Source organism: Leptonychotes weddellii, chromosome 4 (assembly GCF_054177405.1).
Source record: "Leptonychotes weddellii isolate Sample4059 chromosome 4, ASM5417740v2, whole genome shotgun sequence".
Lineage (NCBI taxonomy): Eukaryota > Metazoa > Chordata > Mammalia > Carnivora > Phocidae > Leptonychotes > Leptonychotes weddellii.
In genome coordinates, this window is record NC_138372.1 from 13,966,435 (window position 1) to 13,989,367 (window position 22,933).

The 22,933-nt window shown below is 40.7% G+C and overlaps 1 protein-coding gene across 11 annotated transcripts in view; it reads right to left on the minus strand.

Annotated features, from left to right (window-relative positions):
• Positions 1–22,469, minus strand: part of HP1BP3 (heterochromatin protein 1 binding protein 3) — a 37,180-nt gene extending 14,711 nt beyond the window's left edge. For 2 of the 11 annotated variants that reach the window (XM_081817644.1, XM_081817654.1), the window contains exons 1-8: positions 22,342–22,469; positions 16,848–17,043; positions 16,301–16,400; positions 12,959–13,112; positions 11,093–11,252; positions 8,637–8,780; positions 6,578–6,658; positions 5,342–5,496 (exon numbers count right to left, since the gene is read on the minus strand). In XM_081817644.1, the coding sequence (XP_081673770.1) occupies positions 5,342–5,496; positions 6,578–6,658; positions 8,637–8,780; positions 11,093–11,252; positions 12,959–13,112; positions 16,301–16,400; positions 16,848–16,943 (890 nt within the window). In that variant the 5' untranslated portion in view covers positions 16,944–17,043; positions 22,342–22,469. Of the gene's footprint in view, positions 1–5,341; positions 5,497–6,577; positions 6,659–8,636; positions 8,781–11,092; positions 11,253–12,958; positions 13,113–16,300; positions 16,401–16,847; positions 17,044–17,400; positions 17,420–17,468; positions 17,492–21,782; positions 21,922–22,341 lie in introns of those variants that run through there. The other 9 variants (XM_081817648.1, XM_081817646.1, XM_081817647.1 and 6 more) reach the window with 9 other exon arrangements.
• Between the last annotated feature and the right edge of the window lie 464 nt (positions 22,470–22,933).

Here is a 22,933-nt window from a genome sequence, read left to right on the forward strand (position 1 = left end):
GATGGACTCTGAAAAACAAACAGGGTTCTGGAGGGGAGGGGGGTGGGAGGATGGGTTAGCCTGGTGGTGGGTATTGAGGAGGGCACATTCTGCATGGAGCACTGGGTGTTATGCACAAACAATGAATCATGGAACACTTCATCTAAAACTAATGATGTAATGTATGGGGATTAACATAAGAATAAAAAAATAAAAAAAAAGATTTATTTATTTGACAGAGAGAGCGAGCTCGCGCAAGTGCTCGCACATACAAGCAGGGGGAGCAGCAGAGGGAGAGGGAGAAGCAGGCTCTCCACTGAGCAGGGAGCCTAAAGTGGGGCTCAATCCCAGGACCCTGGGATCATGACCTGAGCTGAAGAGACCATGACGCTTAACCAACTGAGCCACCCAGGCGCCTCTACCCTTGAAAGTTTCTAAAGGTACCTTCTTAGAATGAACCCAAAGTCTCTACGTAAATCCAACATGCCCAGTTTTTAATTTAGGATTGCAAAAAATCATTGCTACCAAATTAAGGAGGTGACTTGCATATTATATAAAAAAACACTATCTTTTTAAAGTTAAATTTTTTTATATAGAGAGACAGCGGGGAATGGAAGAGAGGCAGAGAGAGAGGAGAGAGAGACTCTTAAGCAGGCTCCACACCCAGCACGGAGTCCCACATAGGGCTCAATCTCACAACCCTGAGGTCATGACCTGAGCAGCAATTAAGAGTGGGATGCTTAACTGACTGAGCCACCCAGGCGCCCCTAAAAAATACTCTTTAAACATTAGAATCATTATTTAGCACAGTGTAATGGTCATACAATGAGAATGATGTTGGAACTGAGACTGATAATATTAACATGAGTTGAGCACTTACTATGTGCCAGGCACTGTTCTAAGTGCTTAACGTGTACTAAGAGATTTGAGCCTCCTAACAACCTTATTTTGATACACTGCTTATCAATGAGAAAACTGAGACACAAAGGGATAACTTATTTAGTGATACAAAGCTAGAAAATGACAGAATCAGGATTTAAACCTAAGGGTTCCAAAGTCTGTGCTCTTAACCACAATGATCTACAGCCTCTAGTATATGGGAGGAGAAATTCACGTCTCATTTCACATGTTCCAGGACACAGGCTCTTTGTGGAATGGCCAGGTGAAATGCCCACATTCATTCATTCACTCATTCAACTAATATTTATTGAGCATCTACTATGTGTTAGGCTTGGAGGAAACAGAAGTGAACAATTTAAATAAAAATCCTGGCCTTCAGGATTCTGACATTTTAATGGGGTAGACAGGTAATTTTAAAAAGGCCAGGCAGATGTAGTGTATGTTAGAATGTGATGAGTGGTATGGAGAAAAATAAGGCAGAGAAGTAGAATTCTGAATGCTGGGAGAGGAGGGAAAGGTTGCAGGTGTATTTTGGGTGGTTCCATCAATCAAATCCAGTGTATGGGCCATGTCTGGACATCAACTGGAACAAACCAACTATAAAAAGTCATTTTGGAGACAACTGGGGACAGTGAATATGGCCTGCATATTGGATATTAAGAACTTAAATAATATTAGTATGATGGTTATGTTCTCTCTACATTTGTATGTTCTAAAGTTTCCAAAATAAAATGATTAAAAAAAAAGGAAGGCCATCAAGGAAGAGTCAAAGCATTCTAATGATGACATTAGAGTAAAAACCTGAGGGTAGTGAAGGAGTGAGCAAGTGGATCACGGGGAAAACCATCCAGACAAAGGGAAGAGCAAGCATGCAGACTCTGAGGCCAGTTAAGGGTAGTGGGGGTTTGGTCAGAGACGCAATGAAGTGTAGTGTCTTGTATACGGTTTTAGAGACTCTGGCTTTAACTCTGTGGGGGTTGGGAAGCCACTGGAAGGTTTGAGTGGCAAGGTGATATGATCTAACTTACATTTTTGAAAGTCCCACTATCGCTGCTATGTTAAGAACACACTGAAGGGGAGGGAGCATGAGAGGTACAGTTAGGAAGTTATTACTCTAATACAACAGAAATGATGATGGCTTGGAAGAGACTGTAACAGTGGAGATAATGAAAAGAGGTCTGTTTATAGTAATATATGAATGCCAAAGTAATTGCTTACAAATTAGATGGAGATGTGGGATAAATAAAAGAGACCAGCACAAAACCAATGTTTCTGGCTTCAGCAGCTAGAAAGATGATGTTGCCATTAACCGAAGTGGAGAAGATATGGAAGACACAAGTTTTTTGGGGAGGGGGTCAAGAGTTCAGTTTTGAACATGTCAAGTTAGAAACACAAGTAGTGGGGCGCCTGGGTGGCTCAGTCGTTAAGCGTCTGCCTTCGGCTCAGGTCATGATCCCAGGGTCCTGGGATCGAGCCCTACATCGGGCTCTCTGTTCAGCGGGGAGCCTGCTTCTCTCTCTCCCACTCTGCCTGCTTGTGTTCCCTCTCTCACTGTCTCTCTCTGTCACATAAATAAATAAATAAATCTTTAAAAAAAAAAAAGAAACATAAGTAGTGACAGCAAATAAGTATCTATCTATGTGAATATGCAGCCAGGAGGGAGGTATGGGCTAGATTTATGTATCTGTAAAATTAGGAGTGTATAGATTTGACAGTGAAAAGAATTACCAAGAGAATGTGGATAGAAAAGACAAGAAGGGAGCCTGGCTAGGTCAGTCAGAAGAGCATGAGACTCTTGATCTCAGCATCATGAGTTTGAGCTCCACACTGGGTGCAGAGATTACTAAAAAACAAAAACAAAACAAACAACTTAAAAAAAAAAAGACAAGAGGCCTAAGGTCTAATCCTTAGGAGACTGAGAAAGAATGGCTAGTGAAGTTGGAAGAAAATCAGAAAGATAGGCTGTCCTAGAAGGCAAGTGAAGAAAGTAAGGAAAGGAAGTAGAGGAGTCCTTGACTGTGTTAAATGCCCGTGAAACACTAGCAAGTAAGTTAAAGACTATGAACGGACTACTAAAATTTACAACATGGAGGTCATCAGCAACACTGACAGGAAAAAGTAATCCAGGTAAGGTGGTTGAGAGTAAAGTGCGACAAAGTGGGTTTAAAAAAGTAGGAGGGGAGAGGAGTGCCTGGCAGGCTCAGTTAGTAGAGCATACAGCTCTCAGGAGCATGATCTCAGGGTTGTTGAGTTCAAGCCCCACATTGGGTGTAGAGCTTATTCAAGAAGAATAAATAAAATTAAAAAAAAAAAAAAAGGGCAGGAGGTGGAAGATTGTAGACAGCAAGTACAAATAACTCATACTTTAATACTGCATTTTTCTTGTTCTTTTGTTTGACCAAGTTTAAGTATGGCTAAATTGTCATGTTAACTGTATGTCTCACAGGACTCCACTACAGTCAGAGATAAAGAAAATCATTATGGTTTCACAAAAGTAAAAGGAAAAAGGGTCTCAAAAGAAAAAGTTACCATTATTAAGGTCATAGGAAAAGGTCTTCAGGTTTGTTACCATTTATGGGTTGGTAACCCGTCTACTGGACAAATTTTGTTTCAACATAAGATGATGACAGGAAATGTTCCTAAAGATGAGACATGGAGTGAAGTTACACTGCTAGCAATCACCTGTCTCCTGTGAGTAGAATAGTATGGTAAGGAAAGAAAAAAGCTGGGAGAAGATAATGTCTTCAGTCACCAGAAAGTAAAGCGATAAACCTGAAATGCGTTTCCATCTTTAAACGCATCATACATACGCATTTCTAGCTCACAGCTCTGTCTGCGGTCATACTCAGGGTAGATAAAGCACAAAAAAATCAGGATATTAATTTCAAACTTTGTGCTTCTATGATTCCTTTTGTACCATTTCACTGACTCTTTAATTGAGCACTCTGAAGATCACTAAGTGCTTTTCTGAAAATGTGGTGTCTGGGCTGAAACTTCAGCAATTCTGATTGCAATGCCTCAGTAATGCAAGTAAATACTGGTACTAAACAATATCAGGACAATGTGCCTGCAAATAAAATCACAGAAATGACTCCGGATTGAAGACAATTCTCCAAAAGTCATCATAACAAAGACCTCACATAAACACACTCAAAACACAAACTCTGTGAATTACAAATTTAAACAAATTAATATATCTGCACAAATCCACAAATTAGCACATGTAACAGTCTAAATGATCAGTCTAGATATTTTTAAGTAGCAACATTTTTGGAAATGAATTACTACCAAAATTCTCCCACAATTCTACCTTAAATGTTTAAATGATAAAGATACTGTGCTATATCTCTGTAGAGGTTTATAGAAACCTGAATTCTCTTACGTTTCAAACTCTAAATAAAAAATAATGCAGGGGCGCCTGGGTGGCTCAGTCGTTAGGCATCTGCCTTCAGCTCAGGTCTTGATCCCAGGGTCCTGGGATTGAGCCCCACATCGGGCTCCCTGCTTGGCGGGAAGCCTGCTTCTCCCTCTCCCACTCCCCTTGCTTGTGTTCCCTCTCTCGCTGTCTCTCTGTCAAATAAATAAATAAAATCTTAAAAAAAATAAAATAATGCATACCAATCACCTCATACCAATTGAGAATAATTAATATCAAAAAATCAGAAAAACAGGGGCACCTGGGTGGCTCAGTCGGTTAAGCGTCTGCCTTCAGCTCAGGTCATGATCCCAGGGTCCTGGGATCGAGCCCCACATCGTGCTCCCTGCTCAGAGGAGAGCCTGCTTCTCCCTCTCCCTCTGCCTGCCGCTCTGCCTACTTGTGCTCTCTCTCTGTCAAATAAGTAAATAAAATCTTAAAAAAAAAAAAAAATCAGAAAAACGGGTTGGCGAGGATATGGAAAAATTAGAACCCTTGTGCACTGCTGGTTGGAATGTAAAATGATATAGCTGCTGTGGAAAACAGTATGGCAGTTCCTCAAAAAAATAAAAACTAGAATTATCATATCATCTAGCAATTTCACTTCTGGATATATATCCCAAAGAACTGAAAGCAAGGTTTTAAAGAGATGTTAGTATATCACTACTCATAAGCAGTATTATTCACAATGGTCAAAATGTGTAAGTCAACCCAAGTGTTCATTTTTTTAAAAAGATTGATTGATTTATCAGAGAGATAGAGAGAGAGAGAGGGAGAGAGCATGCACACACACTAACAAGCAGGGGGAGCAGCACGCAGAGAGAGAAGCAGGCTCCCTGCCAAGCAAGGAGCCTGATGTGGATTTCGATCCCAGGACCCTGAGATCATGACCTGAGCTGAAGGCAGATGCTTAACCGACTGAGCCACCCACGGTGTCCCCAAATGTTCTCCTTCTTGAATATCTACTCTTTCTCCTTTCTCATGAGAAAAGGGCTAAGGCAGTAACACAGACATCTGTACTTTAAAGTCTACATCAACGGCTCATACCTGATGTCCACTCTAAGTTTAGGGTAATACTGAGACACATATTTCCTGATGAGACTGTAAGAAGCTTCTTTAGGTTCACAAAGGCGAGTAAAGGCCAATGGGAGGATATCCTCCAACTTTACTTGTGGTTCTGGATCCACTGCAGAGCTTCTGTTCTGAAATATAATATCAAAAATTATCATCAGTATAGAATACAGAGTTTTCTGTTCAAATGCTTCTCTATTCAACTCAAGGGCTTTCCTAAATTGACTGTCAAATCAACTAACTTGTAGAAAACTATCACTTTTTTCCACATTCAAATAAATATACCACAGGGGTATAATGGCATTTGTGTGGCAACTTATTTGAGATAAGAACTTCAGATTGAGTTAAAATATGTATAAAAATGACAAGAGGAGCACCTGGGTGCCTCAGTCAGTTTAGCGTCCGACTCTTCATTTCGGCTCAGGTCATGATCTCAGGGTTGTGAGATCAAGCCCCAGATCGGGCTCTGCACTGGGTGTGGAGCTTGCTTCAGATTTCTCTCTCTCCCTCTGCCTCTGCCCCGCCCACTCAAAAAAAAAAAAAAAAGGATAAGAAATGGTAGACTTTAATTAAAGGTCCTAGTTTATTCTTAGCCTTCAATAACAAAGAATGAAAAGGATCATGCAGTGCCAAAAAGCACTGTAAAAGTTCATTTCATTCAAAGTTTTAGGAAAAAAGTACAAAAATCTTTGGAGTTGCAAAAACACAGATGTAGAGGAATAGTCATGATTTCACTTACTGACACAGAGGAAATACTACACATTTCACTTTATTATTGTACAAATACTTTCCATAAATGAAATTATGTATCTCAAGGAGGAGAAGTATTAGTATGTACAAAAAAGAAAAGAAAAAAGAGAAGAGAAAAAAAGGAAAGAACAGAAAAAGGCTCTGGGTATAGTTTCGGGGCCTAATAATGGGTAAAGAGGTACTCATATGGCCCTTTTCAGACATTTCATTAAAAGCAGTATAATTCATACAGCTGTCCATAATTCAACTTATGGCAGTTAAGTGCACGGGCTCTGGGGCTGGAGTGCTTGGTTCACACACTGCCTGTTTTCTACTCATTAGCTGGCCGGTAGTGAGCGAAGGCCTGAGCAGCAAGGCTGCACTCTGCACACTGCTGGCACACAGTGAACACTCAACCAGTGCTGCTATTTTTAGTGGAAGAAGTAGTTTTACAGTGCTCAAACTGTGGTACAGACTTCTTACCTTTCTGTTTCTGGATTTCTGAGGTGTTTTTCTTGGTTTTTGGACCACAATAAAACTCCCAGAAGCACCTTTTCCTTTTACCTAAGGTAAATTAATGATAGTTACAATAAACCAATATTTTAAAATTATTTTGGTATTAACATTTATAACTTTATACTAGTCCAAGCAAAGTACAAGGCATGGTGATACAAGAACTAATGTAAAGTGCTGTTCAACCCTTCAGAGAAAAAAACAATGGATAGACTGAAAGACTTGGGACCGAATCCTATTTATGGTACCATCCAGCCATTCAATATTGGACAACCCCGTAAAGTCTCTGAGCTTTGTTTCCCCATCTATGGAACTGGGACGGATGCTATTGTGATACCAGGTTAAATAATCTACAAGCTTTCCACCCCCAAAAAAAGTACCATGAAAGAAGGGACAATCTCTTGGGGAAAATGAGAAAACCTCTATCTTGAAAGGAAGATCATTCCTTGGCAAAAGTATACAGCCTGCTGATCTCAAACTACAGTGCTTCCCAGATCGCCCATTAGTGATTATTACTGCACATGGGAATAGTTATCTAATTAATTCTTAGCCACCCCATATGGTATGTGTAAGTCTTACCACATATTTCCACAGTTTACAAAGCACTTTCATAGAACTTTAAAGCTGATTGGCACTAACCTGAGTCCTCCACACCTTAGCTTTATTTGTGCTACTATGAATGTAGCAATCAAGCTGAAATGCTTTCAGCCTATAAACTGTTGTTTAAGCATCAAACTGAGGTCAGCCTACGAGGCAAGAATAGGTCATAAACTATATTTCACAAAAAAAAAAAAAAAAAAAAAACCAACCAAACAAAAAAAACCCCATGAAGCCAGCTCATAAACTGTGCTGACATACACTATGATAGAGGACAAGTCTTTGGTTCTAATTACATTGGTTAGATAATACCTTTAAATCAGTGACTATTTTAAAGGCCATATAAATATCAGTTATACAACATTTTGAGAAAGCTGTAATGTTAGCTCCACAGCAGGAATCTGCTTTACTCACTGATGGGTCCCCAAGCACCTGGCACACAGGAACAATATATATTTGTGGAATGAAGTACTTGTTGAAAGTTCCTAATCAGAATTTAAATGCCTTAGTGGCACAGAATTCTGTATTAATCAAATTGTGCAGAAAGGTATGAAAGAAAAGGCAACAGGACTCTGGGAATACAGTTAACTATGTCCTTTGAACCATTTTTGCCAGTACCATGGGATCGTGGTAATTACTGGACCTCTGAAGAGGATTTAAGATAAAGTCCATTCCAACTTTAAATTTTTATGATTCTAAACAATATTTTGATGTACTATGCAAAATAACATGTGTTTATGCCTGAAATCATTACTGGTGTTAGTACTAGTCTCAATTTACTCAGGCTTCTCTGATGCTCCTAACAAGCTTTAATACCGTTAGGTTAAAGTGAACCTATTTACAAATACGTAACAGTAACAAGTCCAGTCACATAACAGGCTTTAAAACTAACAAACACAAGACAAGAATAATTCTTTTTTGCTGCTGCAATAAATTGATTCCTTGACCCCACATCTTATTTTCAGAACTACATGATCTCAAGCATTAAGTGGCCCCCAAAGAAAATCCAATCATGGGGCACCTGGGTGGCTCAGTCGGTTAAGCATCTGACCCTTGATTTCAGCTCAGGTCATGGTCTCAAGCCTTGTGTAGGGCTCAGCGCGCAGTCTGCTTAAGATTTTCTCCCTCTCTCTCTCTCTGCCCCTCCTGCCTCCCACCCCCAGCTCATGCACTCACGCTCTCTAAAAAAATAGATAAATAAAGAAATAATATTTATAAAAGTACAAGGAGCACCAGAAACAAATTACACTATCATAATGCTTCTGCTCTCCAGAACAGTTAACTTATCAAAGATAACTGGCACACCTGTAATTCTGAAACCTAGTCTCAAATAATAAAACTAGGTTAAGCTTAAACATTTCATCATCATGTTAATTTACAAAAGAAGACACAGAATGTTGAAATGATCTTATCCCCAATAATTGTTTAATACCTGTTTGATGACACCTCTATTTAATTCTCTTTTCAGTGCTTGTTTAAGGAGGTAGCCCCTTCTCTCCAGCTCCAGAGAAGGGTACTTATGAATAATATATTTTCGAATAGCAACCACTGATGCACCACTCTTCTGGAAGCATGCCTAGAAAACAGATTTACCAAACCATACACATTACTTTATACCAGCTGCTTTTCATTAGACAGAGAATCTGACACATATGTTTTCAAAATAAATTCTTTTGGAGGTGAACTTGACAAAAGATGATAAAAATGGCAGGAAGAATGAACAGTCTTTCAGGTAACTTCAGTTCATCATGGCTGTTGAGAAATACAGAAATAATCTTTTTGCAACAATAATTTTAACTTAGTTGAAGACAGGCAAAGAGAAGATAAAACGTGAACATTCTGTGTGTCAAGGAAGAACTTCCTTCCATTTTAATTCTATTCTATATTTAAAAGACAGATCTCCAGCATTAAAATGAAGAAAACAGAACATTTCTATTACTACAGGATTATAGATCTGATTCATTTTCTGGAATGAGCTTTAAGCATACCAGGACCAATGTTCTCTGTAGGCTTTGTGTGAATGTCAGCAGAGAACATTAGCAAAGATAATCTGAATAAATGGCATAAAACTGGTTTACAGATGGCAAAATCTTAAGCAAAGTTCTGGGTAACAATGAGGGCATTCGATTGTGACTTAAAATGCCCTCTTCTGTTTCCATCCAATTTATCTATATGCCATTTGATTAATGACCATGGAAGACTTAAGTAGATCATTAAGTCATGAAGGTGGCAAATTTTTTTCAAATGCATTTTGAAGCACACGTAAGGAGCATCTGTTGTCTACCTAATGGGCTAGTCCACCAATTTTGTGTTGCCATTGTCTATAAACTGAACGTGGCACTTATTTATTCTCATTGGATAAAAACTTGATTGAATGTTATTTTACATACTGTAACAATAAAGAAAAATTGTACAACATAAAACAAAGTTGTATTAATATGGTTGACTTACTTCAAGTATCTCTGATCTATTACAACCTATTAAAGTTTACTCCTGATTTTTTAAGAAAATCGAGCAGAAAAGAACTAATGCTAAAGCAATTCTATGCTCCACCAAACTGACACTGAGATGGAAGTAGACATAAGGACTTCTGTTTATTCACAAAATGGTATCAATGGTCTATAATCATGATTTCTTACACTGCATGGAACACACACACACACACACACCCTCCCTTGTACAAATACGCACAATCAGATTCAAACTATTCTTTAGGCCTAATTATACTGTTCTAATTTTCTGTTTCACTATTTTAAAATTTTAGTCCCTTCTCCAACCTCACTGTAACCCTGCTCCTCGAAATCTAGGCTGAGAGGTCATGAAGTGAAATCCTGGAAGAAAGGCTATACAAAGAAAAGAGATCTCATTACAGTCAAGCTATCCAAACCAAGAAAGTTTTAAGGAGAGCACTCTTGAAAGGAGTGCAGGGAGAGGTCTGAAGGCAAACCCTTTTCCAGTTTATGTGTCATTCTCAAACTCTGAAAATGACCACTAGGCTGCTCTCTCCTCTGTACACCACCCTTGATTACATTGGTCTTTATTCCTCTTTCCCCAATTCTGACTGAGATCCTAGCAACAAGATCCCTAAAATGAGGGTGTCTTGTTAATTTGCATGATGAGATAAGAGGAGCTAGTGAGATTATCATATTATGCAAATTAGCAAGGTAAAAGTAACCAGGAAAACTTAAAAAAGGCAAGGTCAGATGATAAGATAACCTTAAAAATTAAAATAAGAAAGCTACGTGAGGACCCGTAAGCTAATGGGAGTCAGTGGATTACAGCAAAGTCAGAAAGCTGTGCAAGGAGAATTTTTGGTGATGAAGCAAAATAGTAAGGTTTCTAAGAGGGTTTCTTAGAGTTTAGGTGAGAAAGCTAGTTATTACCAGTATTAGACACTCAGCTCTGAAAATGGACCTAAAGACAGTGTATCTTTTTTAAAATAAAAATCCTCTATGCTATTCAGTTACTCTCAGTCACAATCAGACTTCATAAGGGCAGAGACGACCCTGTTTTATTCTCTGCTATATCCTTAGCAGGGTTACAGATACAGAGAAGTTAGTCCTTAAATGTTTGTTGAATGAATTAACAGGTTCAGCCTTCAAATAAATACTATATTTAACCAATAAACTGAGCAAAACAAAAAAAAATCGTGAAGTTAAAAATACTTGCTATAATAAATTTGAATTAAAAAATTAACAGTGCTCACCAAATGTGATTTTCTTAAAACAAAAACAAAAAACATGAACTTCACAATGGCTTTCTTCTATTTAAGTATCTTTTAGGAAACAGAGCAAGATTTCTCATGTCTGGACAGGAATATGCCATTTTCAAATAACCCAAAGACGAACAAAATAGATCTAAGATGAACTATTTGTAATAAAAACTTGCCTTAATGGCCTCAGTTAGGATTGCATCCATCTTGGGACGTGGGGAGGAAGCCATCGGTGTTTGTTTCTGGGCTCTGGCTAGCTGGCTGGCAGAAAGAGTAGCCCAGGAAGGTATAGTTTTTTTCACTTTCTTCTCCTTTTCTTTAGACTGATCTTTCTCACTTTAAAACAAATAATTGTTATTATGCAAAGTAAACTCTGCAGAAAGAGGTATAAAGTCAGAAAGAAGAATAGACAAGGAAAGGATAAAAATTAATGTTTTATTGCCACACTGAAGTGATACATAAAAAGAGCAAATTTTCAAAAAATAAAACCTTTTTAAAAAATTGGATACTATAAATGAACCAGAAAGGTGTCTTCTCTTAGGTGCAGGAGAGAGGAGTCAGATAAATTACCACTGGTATGAAAGGCCAGCACACTAAAGAAATGAGAATTTTAAAACATATTCTAACAACTACAACAGCTGTCATTTAGCACAGTGAAAAGAACTCAAGCTCTGAAGTTGGAAGACCTGGGTTTGGGTTTTTGCTCTAACATTTACTAGCTACATGACCTTGGCAGGTAACCTGAGTCTCAGTCTCCTCAGCTGTAAAATAGTAATCTAAGGCCAAATATTTTACAAGTTTGTTGCAAGAATTACGAGATTGTTTGTAAAAACAATTTTGTGAGCCATAAAGCATTACACAGATTGTATTCTAAATAATAATAATAATAGCACTCCATGCACCTAAAATACAGGGTAGCTGCTAAAAATTCCAGAGAACTTAAACCTACAAAGGATTCCCTGAGGACTACACCCAGAAAGTATAGTTATTACTAAGTTATTCTTTCATTTAAAAAATAATTCCTAACAATTTTGACCAACTATGAAAAGAATAGAATGTGACTAGCTGTCCTGCAAAAAAAACAAAACTTTAATTAAGAATTGCTGGGGCGCCTGGGTGGCTCAGTCGGTAAGTGTCTGCCTTTGGCTCAGGTCATGATCCCAGGGTCCTGGGATGGAGCCCCACAGAGGGCTCCCTGCTCGGCGAGGAGCCTGCTTGTTCTTCTCCCTCCGCTCCTTCCCCACCCCTTGTGTGCTCTCTCTCTCAAATAATAAAATCTTTAAAAAAAAGAAAAAAGAAAAAAGAATTGCCACCACATTGTACAGATTACCAGTAGCAAATTTCACTTTCAGATTCATAAAGTCACCCTCCAAGTGATGAATACTTCATCAAACATACCCAGAGTTTTAGGTGATGCTGGCAATAGCTGTTATAGATTAATGTTTTCTAACGTAAGCATATAAAAACAACTCACAGAGGCAGGAATAAAACGGTGAAGTATTTCCCAGGTCAGATTTTTAGAGTCATGTTTCATTTTTTTTTTTTTAAGATTTTATTTATTTATTCATGAGACAGAGGAAGAGAGAGAGAGAGGCAGAGGGAGAAGGAGAAGCAGACTCCCTGCTGAGCAGGGAGCCCCATGCGGGACTTGATCCCAGGACCCCGGGATCATGACCTGAGCCGAAGGCAGACGCTTAGCCGACTGAGCCACCCAGGCGCCCCATGTTTCATTTCTTATTGAAATTATGGCAATGATTAAAATATCAGACACTCCCACAATGAATTCTAGCACAAAAAAAATTCCAAATGCAAGAACAATGACTTTTGAGTTATTCAAACCACTATTATAATAACTACTACAAACTCTAATAGGCCTTACAACTACATAACAAACATGTTTCAAACAATAATTCTAAAAAGTAAATCCAAGTACACAGCAAGTATCTAGCATAAACCAATGTTAAAAAGCCATAAAACAATCTGATCTACAGTCCTTTTACAGAGTCTTCAGTTATAAATAGCAAGAAGGCATAACTCCTTACTCCTTTTTGGTTTCCTCTGAGGACTTGTTCTCTTCCTTCTCTTCATTCTCAGCTTCTCCCTTTGGCTGCTCTGTCTCACTAGATGTAGCAGGTGGAGTTTCATTCTCTTGTTCTTCTACAGTAGAGACAGATTCCTCTGAACTTATGTCTGGTTCTAAAAAATCAGGTGAGCAGAATCAGATTAAGTAGATATATTAGAGACTGAGTCAATAAAAGGGTAAAAGTCTAATTTATTAAACAGAAAAGCCAAATGCTCCAATTGACAGATGTATTTTAAAATGAACAAATGATAATCAGTTGCAGTTTTCTTTCTTTTAGTCCACTCCAATTGCCTATTCAATGGGTTGCTTATCCAGACCATTAGGTGATAAAAGGAGATGGACAAGACAATTACACAGAAAGAGAAACTCATTTTACCTCAAATCAAATCTCTTGCCCACTCTGCAATATTAATGATAAAATTCATAATTAAGAAATTAGCTATTTCAGGGGCGCCTGGGTGGCTCAGTCGTTAAGCATCTGCCTTCAGCTCAGGTCATGATCCCAGGGTCCTGGGATCAAGCCCCACACATTGGGCTCCCTGCTCTGCGGGAAGCCTGCTTCTCCCTCTCCCACTCCCCCTGCTTGTGTTCCCCTCTCTCGCTGTGTCTCTGTCAAATAAATAAAATCTTAAAGAAAAAAAAATTAGCTATTTCATAATTTAACAGACAAATCTTAGGAAAGGAATAAGTAACAGAAAATGAACACCTATTTTCCACGTTAAAGGACTGGGGCAAGAGCAGAAATCTGAGAGGGGGAATAGTGAGGTCTGCAGTTGCTAATCTGTCTTTTCTCAGCATGTCTCTTTGAGCAGTTACTACAAAACACAGTACCCTAGATTTGGTTAAGTAAGGACTTCAAAGAAAAAAAGACTCTCCAGTGGCAAAACTTAGGCAAAAAAATAAAAGTAGAGGCTTGAAGAGTTTGGTCATTTAAATTATGTGAACAGGGTGCCTGGGTGGCTCAGTTGTTAAGCGTCTGCCTTCAGCTCGGATCATGATCCCAGGGTCCTGGGATCGAGCCCCACATCGCGCTCCCTGCTCCGTGGGAAGCCTGCTTCTCCCTCCCACTCCCCCTGCTTATGTTCCCTCTCTGTCTCTCTCTGTCAAATAAACAAAATCTTTTTAAAAAAATAAATGTGAACAAATTACTATCATGATGAAAACTTCTAAGAGAACAAAAAAATGCCACTTCCTTCTTATAACCAAAACACATATATACGGTTCTAAAGGAATTTCTAATTTTCAACAAATTAAAATTCTAAACCATGAACTTCAGGACAGTCAACTATCATTTGTTGATCTCATCCTAGATTATGCTCTTCAACCATATAAGTTGAAAATCCTCACATACAGGTTTAGCCAAAATTGAAGAGTCAGACACACCTGGATTCAAGTTCAGTCCTTATAACTTTATAGCTTGCTATCTTAGGGCAAGTTCTTGGATATCTCCAAGTTTCAGTAATCTTACCTCACAGATTTATCATGGGTATTGTATAAAATGCTTTATAAGTACACTTGCAATCTTTGGCCTCTCCTGCTGCTTCTAGAACTATTTCACAAAGTATTAAACCTAGAACTTCATTATAACAATGGTATCTGGTGACTCAGATAATTACTGTTAGATGTATTTTTTTAATCACATACGTATCTTTTACTGCCCCTCGCCCCACCAACTTGATTTAAGTCCTGCGTGGGTAAGAACTTACTAGTAGTCATTATGTTTACTTCTACTTTGCCTTATTCTAAAACGGATGAAAAAAACCGTTTACTGGGTTTTACTCTTAGAGCTATAAATTCAATTTCATATTATTTTCTCAAGAATAACTGCTTAGGGGCGCCTGGGTGGCTCAGTCATTAAGCGTCTGCCTTTGGCTCAGGTCATGATCCCAGGGTCCTGGGATCGAGCCCCGCATCGGTCTCCCGGCTCAGCGGGAAGCCTGCTTCTCCCTCTCCCACTCCCCCTGCTTGTGTTCCCTCTCTTGCTGTCTCTCTCTCTCTGTCAAATAAATAAAATCTTTAAAAAAAAAAAAGAGTAACTGTTTAATAGTTGATGGATTAATAAAGGTGCAGTTAATTCAACATTGAGTATACAGTATGTATAAGACACTGTTTCCAACTCATTAAACTATCGCGTCTGTCCTGTGAAATGCAGGATTTATAAAATCTAAAGTATGAGTGAAATCTAATTATTTTTATATACAAAATACTATAATGGGAGATTATACACAGAACTTGTGAAGTGACTTACTGACCCTTTCTAAATTCCTGGCTGACTTTTCCAATACCTGAACTCTCTGCATGTATTCTGAAAACTGATGTGATTAGTGATTTAGTGGCTTTAGCTGATTGTAAAGCAAATGGCGGCTTAAGATGGGCCATAAAGTGGCTTATCACAGTGTTGGACAAAATAACCAACGTCACCTCGCCAGCACCTCTCATTTTTTCATATGCTGATTCCCATGTCTCCTAAGTACCTCAGGCTAGTGTACGCAAGTTGTTTGTGCTATTCATCTGAGTATTTTGAAACAAAACCCAGGTTCAGCTGGAAAAAGAGTATATTCCTGCTGCACCAAGGGATAAAGGCAACAGGGTGCACATATTTTTTATTCCTAATCTGTGCTGGTCAGCAAATACTTAGTACTAATAGCCACAACAGGGACAGCACCATGTGCTCATCCCTGGCAAACTGAAGATGAAAGGCAAGGGAGAAAGGGGAAAAAGATAAGGAAAGAAAGAAAAAGGTCACAAGAAGAAAAAGAAAAACAAGGAAAAGGAGATGCCATAAAGGAGCACTATTACCCAGGTTGATGGTTCTACGTTTTTCTTGATTCATTATGTTCCCAACTCTGTATGGCCGATCTTCTCTCCAACAACACCAAATACAAACCAATACTTTGATTGCCCATTTGTTCCCTTAAGGCCTCATGATGATTTCTGGGTGACCCTGCACTGTCTGTCTTGAAGGCTCAAGACCCCCATTCCTCCACAGTCTTCATCCCCACGACACAGTGTGCCCAGAAGTTACTCTTTGACGGTTCCTGTTCTCGCCAACTATTTTCTTTTTAATTCCAAGAACATGAAATTTTCACCTTCTAAAAATCTTTAGAGACAAGATGAAATTCTTACTTTGCTCATTTTGATCTGGAAATGACATATCCATAGGTACCACTTCTCTCTTTCAATGTCCCCCCAAAACAGCCATGAAAAAAGAACAATTAATTAAGTTCAAAGGAATTAATGGGATACTCCAAACTGGAATAGAAACTTTTGCCACTTTAAGTTGTCTACTGCTTTACTTTACCTGGCTTTTCTTCCTCCCCTTCAGCAAGCTTGCTTTTGGGAGGAGCTTCCCGCGTAGAATTCACAGTTCGACGAATCGGCATGGTGCTATCTTCTACCTTCTAAGAAAAAAGACAGCCATAATCACACATGCATAAGAAAAATTCTCTTTTTTCTTTCTCAAGGGGCCTAACTGGGTGTTAGAAGATGTAGGAGAATTCTTCAAGTCGACTCCAGGATCTGATGCAAATTACTTTTAACAAGTTTTGTTGAAGTAATAAATATGATTTTTAAGAAATAAAGTATTTCAAAATATTTTATTTTAGCTAGAATTTCAAATGGAAACAGGTAATTATACTTGATTTGGAATAAATTTAGAAGGTTGGAGGTTTTCTCAGGAATTTGAGGGGAAAGGGAAGATGAAAAGAATTTTGTATGTTTGATTTTTTCAGATTCACAACCCAGAACTCCCCAAAGTAAGGAAAGGAACATGTACCAAGAAGGACCCAGCAGGGCCTGAAGTCAGGGACTGATCCAAGAGTGAGCTTCAAGAATGTGTCAGCCCCTACCTCACCTAACTTGTCCGCGTGGATCAGCTGAGCTCCTACTATAAGTGGGAGTGCCTTAGGATGGACGAGTTCACCTTGAGACGTATCAGTCGCCATTTAAAATAATTTCTAGGCCCGAGTACAGGTTACACTCTGAAGCCTCTGCTGTTAACCACAAGGATTTTTCCTAATGGTTTCAGTGTGGTGAAGAGTCAACCTAAAGCACAGAAAAGACCTGGTGTGAAGATTAACAGAAACAAAACTAAACTAAATGTCTAAATTCAATACACATCCAAAGGGGAAAAAATTAACTATAAAACTTAGAGTTAAGTGACAGATGACTTGATCAGTTATCATTCAGAAAGATAAAATCAACTATCAAAATACAGACTACGTAAAGCAGCCACTAAGACAAACGCACAAGCCACAGCAGCTGTTGCACCTGCCACGTGAACAAAGGCAACAAGGACAAGAAAGCTCCTAAGGAACTTAAGCCCATTCCCCTCCGGCTACCATCAGGAACTTAGAAAGGACAGAATAAGGAGACTAAGGAACAGTTGAGTCAAATGTTTACTCAATTACTGAAGAGAGAAGGTTTTTGTTGTTATTGTTCTCAAACGGATCAGGAAAATTATCGGCAACCTTGACTTCATCTCCATTAGATAAGTAATCCAAGGGCAAAAATCCTGCTGAAGTACGTGATACTCTAAGAGCCTCCAGACCTAGAGAAGCAAATTTAGACCGTCACCTAGGAGAAGAGAAGTATGCTTCCAAGACCTTATTTGTTATTTTTAAAGTAGGCAAAACTAGCACAGAAGAAAGAACATAATTAAATATTCAAAGATAAAACCCATGTAGTCACTCAAATTTACCTGATCATTAATACTCTCTGCCCTCAAAAAAAAAATCTCATCTGGGACTCAATGACATTTTATAATAAAAATCTCTCCAAAATATAAGAAAATGATCATTTGAGTGTTTAGATCTTTGTGATAATGAACATTAACAAAGAGCTGGGGAATAGCAGACTAGTCATTCAACCTCTACTTTAAGCTCTGACCCTGTCTAGGAATTCAAGAGCTTTCAATCTGTCAGGTAATAGTCCCAAGCTACAACAACTAGGATAAATCCAAAAAACCCAAACATAGAGAATGCTTTCACATTTACAGGGAAAATCTTTTTATGGGAACCCCAAGAGCAATGCCAGACTTGTGAATTGTCAATCAGCTGCAAGCAAAGGCAGTTGATAGAATTCAAGATGCACTAAAACTTATTATCAAGAGTAAATTAGTAATATTCATGAATATTTTAAAAATTATGTTATAAAAACTACTTAAAATGTTCACATAGCAATTCACTTCAAAGAATTACAAAATACAGAAGTAAAAATAATTGTTTTTTGATCTGTGAAAAGAGGGCCACGATGGGCTTAAGAACACTATTTAGGCTTGTGAAACCTAAAAGTCTATCTTGGAATAATTTGAATACAAAAACCTGCTCATTCATGCAACCAGCACTTACATAGTAATATATTTTCTTGAACAATTAAAAAAAAACTAAGCAAATCTGCTGCTCTTTTCACATGTGAACCCTGTAGAGAAGTAAACCACCACAATCAGGTTATTCTTGGTAAAGTGATACGGCTAATGAATTCATCTTTCTTAACCCACAGTAACACTAGCTACGTTGAAAATGCTACTGTGAAGTCAACAAAAACCTTCAGGAGTCTCTGTTCATAGGATATCTTGAAAAAATATTTTCCCTGTAAACACAATACTGAAAAGAATATCAAAACCTTTCCAGTCTACTATATTCATTAATTACTCAAAACTAAAACAAATGAGTTAAAAGGGGAGGGGGCACACAAAGGAAGCTACTACTAATGCCAATGTGATGAAACTAAAATCAGGGCAGCAAGTACATGGTCCATAAAGACATTAGACATCATTAACCCAAGGACAAGAATGACAGTTTAAATTAGGCCGGGTAAGAAGCATGCCCAGGTTGGAATTAAAAAAAAAAAAAAAAAAAATGGTGGTTTGCCCATCTTCCTGGCTGCATCCACCAAAAATATAAATCCTGACACTCTGCTGCTTAAAACCTCCCAATTACCATCCCCCTATTTTACTAATCTCACCTCCTACTACTTTACCCATCACTCTACTCTTTCGACTCCAAACACAAAGACCTTTTGGCCCTGGCACTGTGCTCTCCTCATCCCTGCCTCAGGGTGTTTGTACTTGCTGTTCTCTTAAACTAAAACACTCTTTTCCTAGACACTTCAATCAGGTTTCTGCTCAATGTCACGCTCCTCAGAAAGGCCTCCCGTCCTTCTCATTCTTCGGGTTTCTTTAGCATTTAATACCAACTGAAAGTCAAAATATGTGTTTACTTGTTTATTATGTATCTCTCTCAAATGCACTGAGAGCACTAAAAGGGCTAGGACCTTTATTTCACACTGTACTCGTAGCACTTAGAACAGTGTCCAACACATAATGTGTTGGGACAAATTTGGGGGAAAAAAAGTTGAACAATGCCATCTAATTACTTATTACTATATTTAGTGTACGTGAAGAACACTTAAAAAAAGGAACCCAAAGTTATTTGGGATAAATATTAAGAAATGTTTGCCTCAGAGGCACCAGGCTGGCTCAGTTCGTAAAATACAACTCTTGATCTTAGGGTCATGGGTTTGAGCCCCACACTGGGCACAGAGTTTACTTTAAAATAAAAATGTTTGCCTCAGCTCTGAATTTCCTTGGTTAAGGGTCATGGAACTTAAAGCTTCAGTCTGGGGGCGCCTGGGTGGCTCAGTCATTAAGTGTCTGCCTTCGGCTCCAGTCATGATCCCAGGGTCCTGGGATCAAGCCCCGCATCGGGCTCCCCGCTCAGCAGGAAGCCTGCTTCTCCCTCTCCCACTCCCCCTGCTTGTGTTCCCTCTCTTGCTGTGTCTCTCTCTGTCAAATATATAAATAAAATCTTAAAAAATAAAAAAAAAAGCTTCAGTCTATAATTCTTTTTAACAGGTTGGCTAATGAGTTACTTAACATGTTCAATGTTCATTACAGAGCTAACAAAACCATATGGATGGTTAACTCACACTGCCTTATCATCACCATGTACCTATTAATTTAACTTTTTGCGGCTGCACTTTTGAATCAGACTTTTAGGCTACCATTCTTATTCCCCAGCAGAGAGATTATCCAGCTGGTTCACTGATGCATACTTGGTGCCTAAGAACACCCAAGGTATAGAATAGGTGCTCAACAAATATTTGTTAAATGAAAGGATGATGAATAGATGGAAGAAGTTTTCCAGTTAGGTTCTTTCATGTGCCAAAACCAATCTGAGTTTACCTGTGGTTTATGTGGTCCTCCTGTGGTCTCCAATCTGGGTTTGTTTGTTTTTTTTTTTTAACGTTAGATTAACTATACAAAGAGTTGCCTTTGTAAAAGGAAATTCTAAATTGTTTTTAATTTAATGCAAGCAATAAAAAAAGGTGATAAAGTCTAGAATTTCAGAGTTTTTATTTTTCTCTACATTATGAGAAAGCAATAGAAAAATTAGTAGGAGATTAACAATGTTAGTAGTAGTAGTAATTTTTTGATATCCTTGAAGATACGCATTTTAGGGAAAGTACTATTATTTCATATTTTACTATAAAATGTGTGCAGTGTTATAAATTACAAAATCATCAGCTACATGCACAAAATATATCAAAATGTTCGCAACCTCAAGTCTTTCACTATATTCAGACTTAATAGTAATGTCACAAAAAGCATGCCGGTAATTTGCTGGCAACTTTCCCCCACCCACTTTTACACTTAAATAAATCAGTATGTACCTAATTACCTTGGGAATAGATGGTATGTATGGACACTACCTGCCCCCCCCCTGAAAAACACAATCACAACCTAACTGCCTAAACAGTTAAGATTTTCATCTATCTGTAACAGTTCAGGATACTTCCTCCAAATTTCTGCCCTCAGTCGTCCAAGTCAGTTTAAAAACGCAGCCAAACAAAAAACAAAACAAAAAACAAAATAGATCTTTAAAATGTTACTTCTACTTTGAAACATAGTAAACTGAACTTTTCAGAAGAGCAATAAAAACTTAAAAGAGCTCAGAGTAGTTTTATGCCCATGCCAGATAAAACAAAATCGAAGTATCTTCCAAAATAAAACCAGTCACGTCTAATTTCACTCTAAGACACGAGAGCTGCCTAACAAGTCCCAGGCGAATTCCTAGACTATTTCTAACTGGATTCTCACTTTGCGGTGTAATGAAAAGTCAGGAAGCATAATAAACAACAGAGAGAATTTAGAATTTGTACGCTGAAGGGGCAATCTAGTTCACCTTGTCCAGTCCTCCGTGCAGGAGAGAATACTGCCCCCAAAAGGTTAAGTGACCCGTCCTCGGGCACAGACAGTGGCCAATTCGGTATCAAAACTCAGATCTGAGGCTCTCACTTCAGCACTCCTGCCACCTCTTGACAAACACTCATTTCACGAGTTCGACTTTTTTAATTAAAACCACACCTTCTAAGGTGCGGCGAGTAACAAGCTCTGGGCATGCCAGACGGGAAAACGAAAAGCTCAGGCCCGCATCGCAGGAGCAGCAGGAGCAGCAGCAGCTCGGAAACGCCCGCCCAGACCGCTGAGAGGCACACGGAACAGCGCAGCCGAGACAAAGAGGCAGGGAGCGGCCGGTGCGGGGCGCGAGCAGAGGCGGGGCAGCGCGGGGCCAAGAGGAAGGCAGCGCGGCAGATGACAGGAGGGCTCAGGGGCGGCGGACACCGAGGAGCTGCGGCGCGGGCTCCGCGCGGCCGGCAGCTCGGGACGCGGGGCTCGCGCTCGGGGATGCACGCGGCCGAGGCCGACACCACGACTCCGGCAGCGGTCACCCGCGCGACACAAGAAGCGGCGGACCGCGAGCACTAGTGCTCCGCGCACTCACCACTGGGAGCTCCGTAATGGCGGCGGCGGGGGCGGAGAAGCCGGGGGGCGGGCCCGCCGCAGCCAGTCACCGCCGCCGGCATCTTTCGAACCCGCTCCAAAAACCGCTGAGGGAGTGGGGCGGCGGGGGGAGGGGAAGGCGGGGGCGGCGGCGGGGTCCGCCTCGGGCCTCGGGAGCATGCGCAAGGCCTCAGCCAATCGGAGCGCAGCGGGAGGACGCTGGCGCAGGCGCGCTGGGACGCAGGGCCCTGGACCAGGGAAGAGCTACCCCCTCCTCCCACCTCAGTCCAAACAAAACAAGGGCGGGAGCGCGCGCGCCAGAGGGCCCCGGAGGAGGCGTCAACGAGAGGGGCAGGGGGCTAGGTCGCAGGGGAGAGGGGAGGGAGGGCGGAGCGGCCGGGAGAGGCAGACAAAAGGCACCACCTCCGGGGACCCGAGCGCCCCGCCCCCTCCACTCTGGGAGCGGCGTCGGCGCCCCGGGCGAGCGGCCTCGACCACTCGCCTTCGGAGTCCAGCGAGCCCGCGCCCACTCCCCGCCCGCCCGTTCCGTCCTGCGTTACCTCTGCGCTCCCCCCTTCCTGGCGCCCGCGTTCCGCACGGCCTCTCGGCGCCGTTCCTTCTGCCGCTCGTCGTCTCCGCCGCCGCTGTCCTCCAGGCCCAGCCGCCCAGCTCTGCCGCCCCGCCCCCCTGCCCGCGGCCCCGCGCGCGCGCGCGCGCGCACTCCCGCGCCGGCCCCGCCCCCGCGCGCGATTGCGATCGCGCCCCCAGCCCGCGGGAGCCGAGGGAACGCGCGCGACTTGCCTCCCCGGCCGGGTGCGCGACAACGTGAGAGGGCGCTCGGGGGCGGGAGGACGCCCGGGAGGGGGCCGTGCGTCCGCCCACGCTTCCCCCGGGTACTGCCCGGTGGTGCCCGTTAGCTTGGGTGCGGTTTCGTTTTCCTCGGAGGAGCACGCTTTTCGCTCCCTTCCGTTTCGCTACTCTCTAGTTTGGTCCCCGGTCTTAAGCAGGTCTCCGCTCTGGAGATGCGTCTGTCTTTAGAGGGGCTGGCGTCTCCCGCTTCTCAATTTAGCCACAGCACAAGAGCAGACTGCCTTTCTTTGATGACCGTGGAAGAACTGAACAACCAGATAGCGGTAAATTCGGTACCTCACA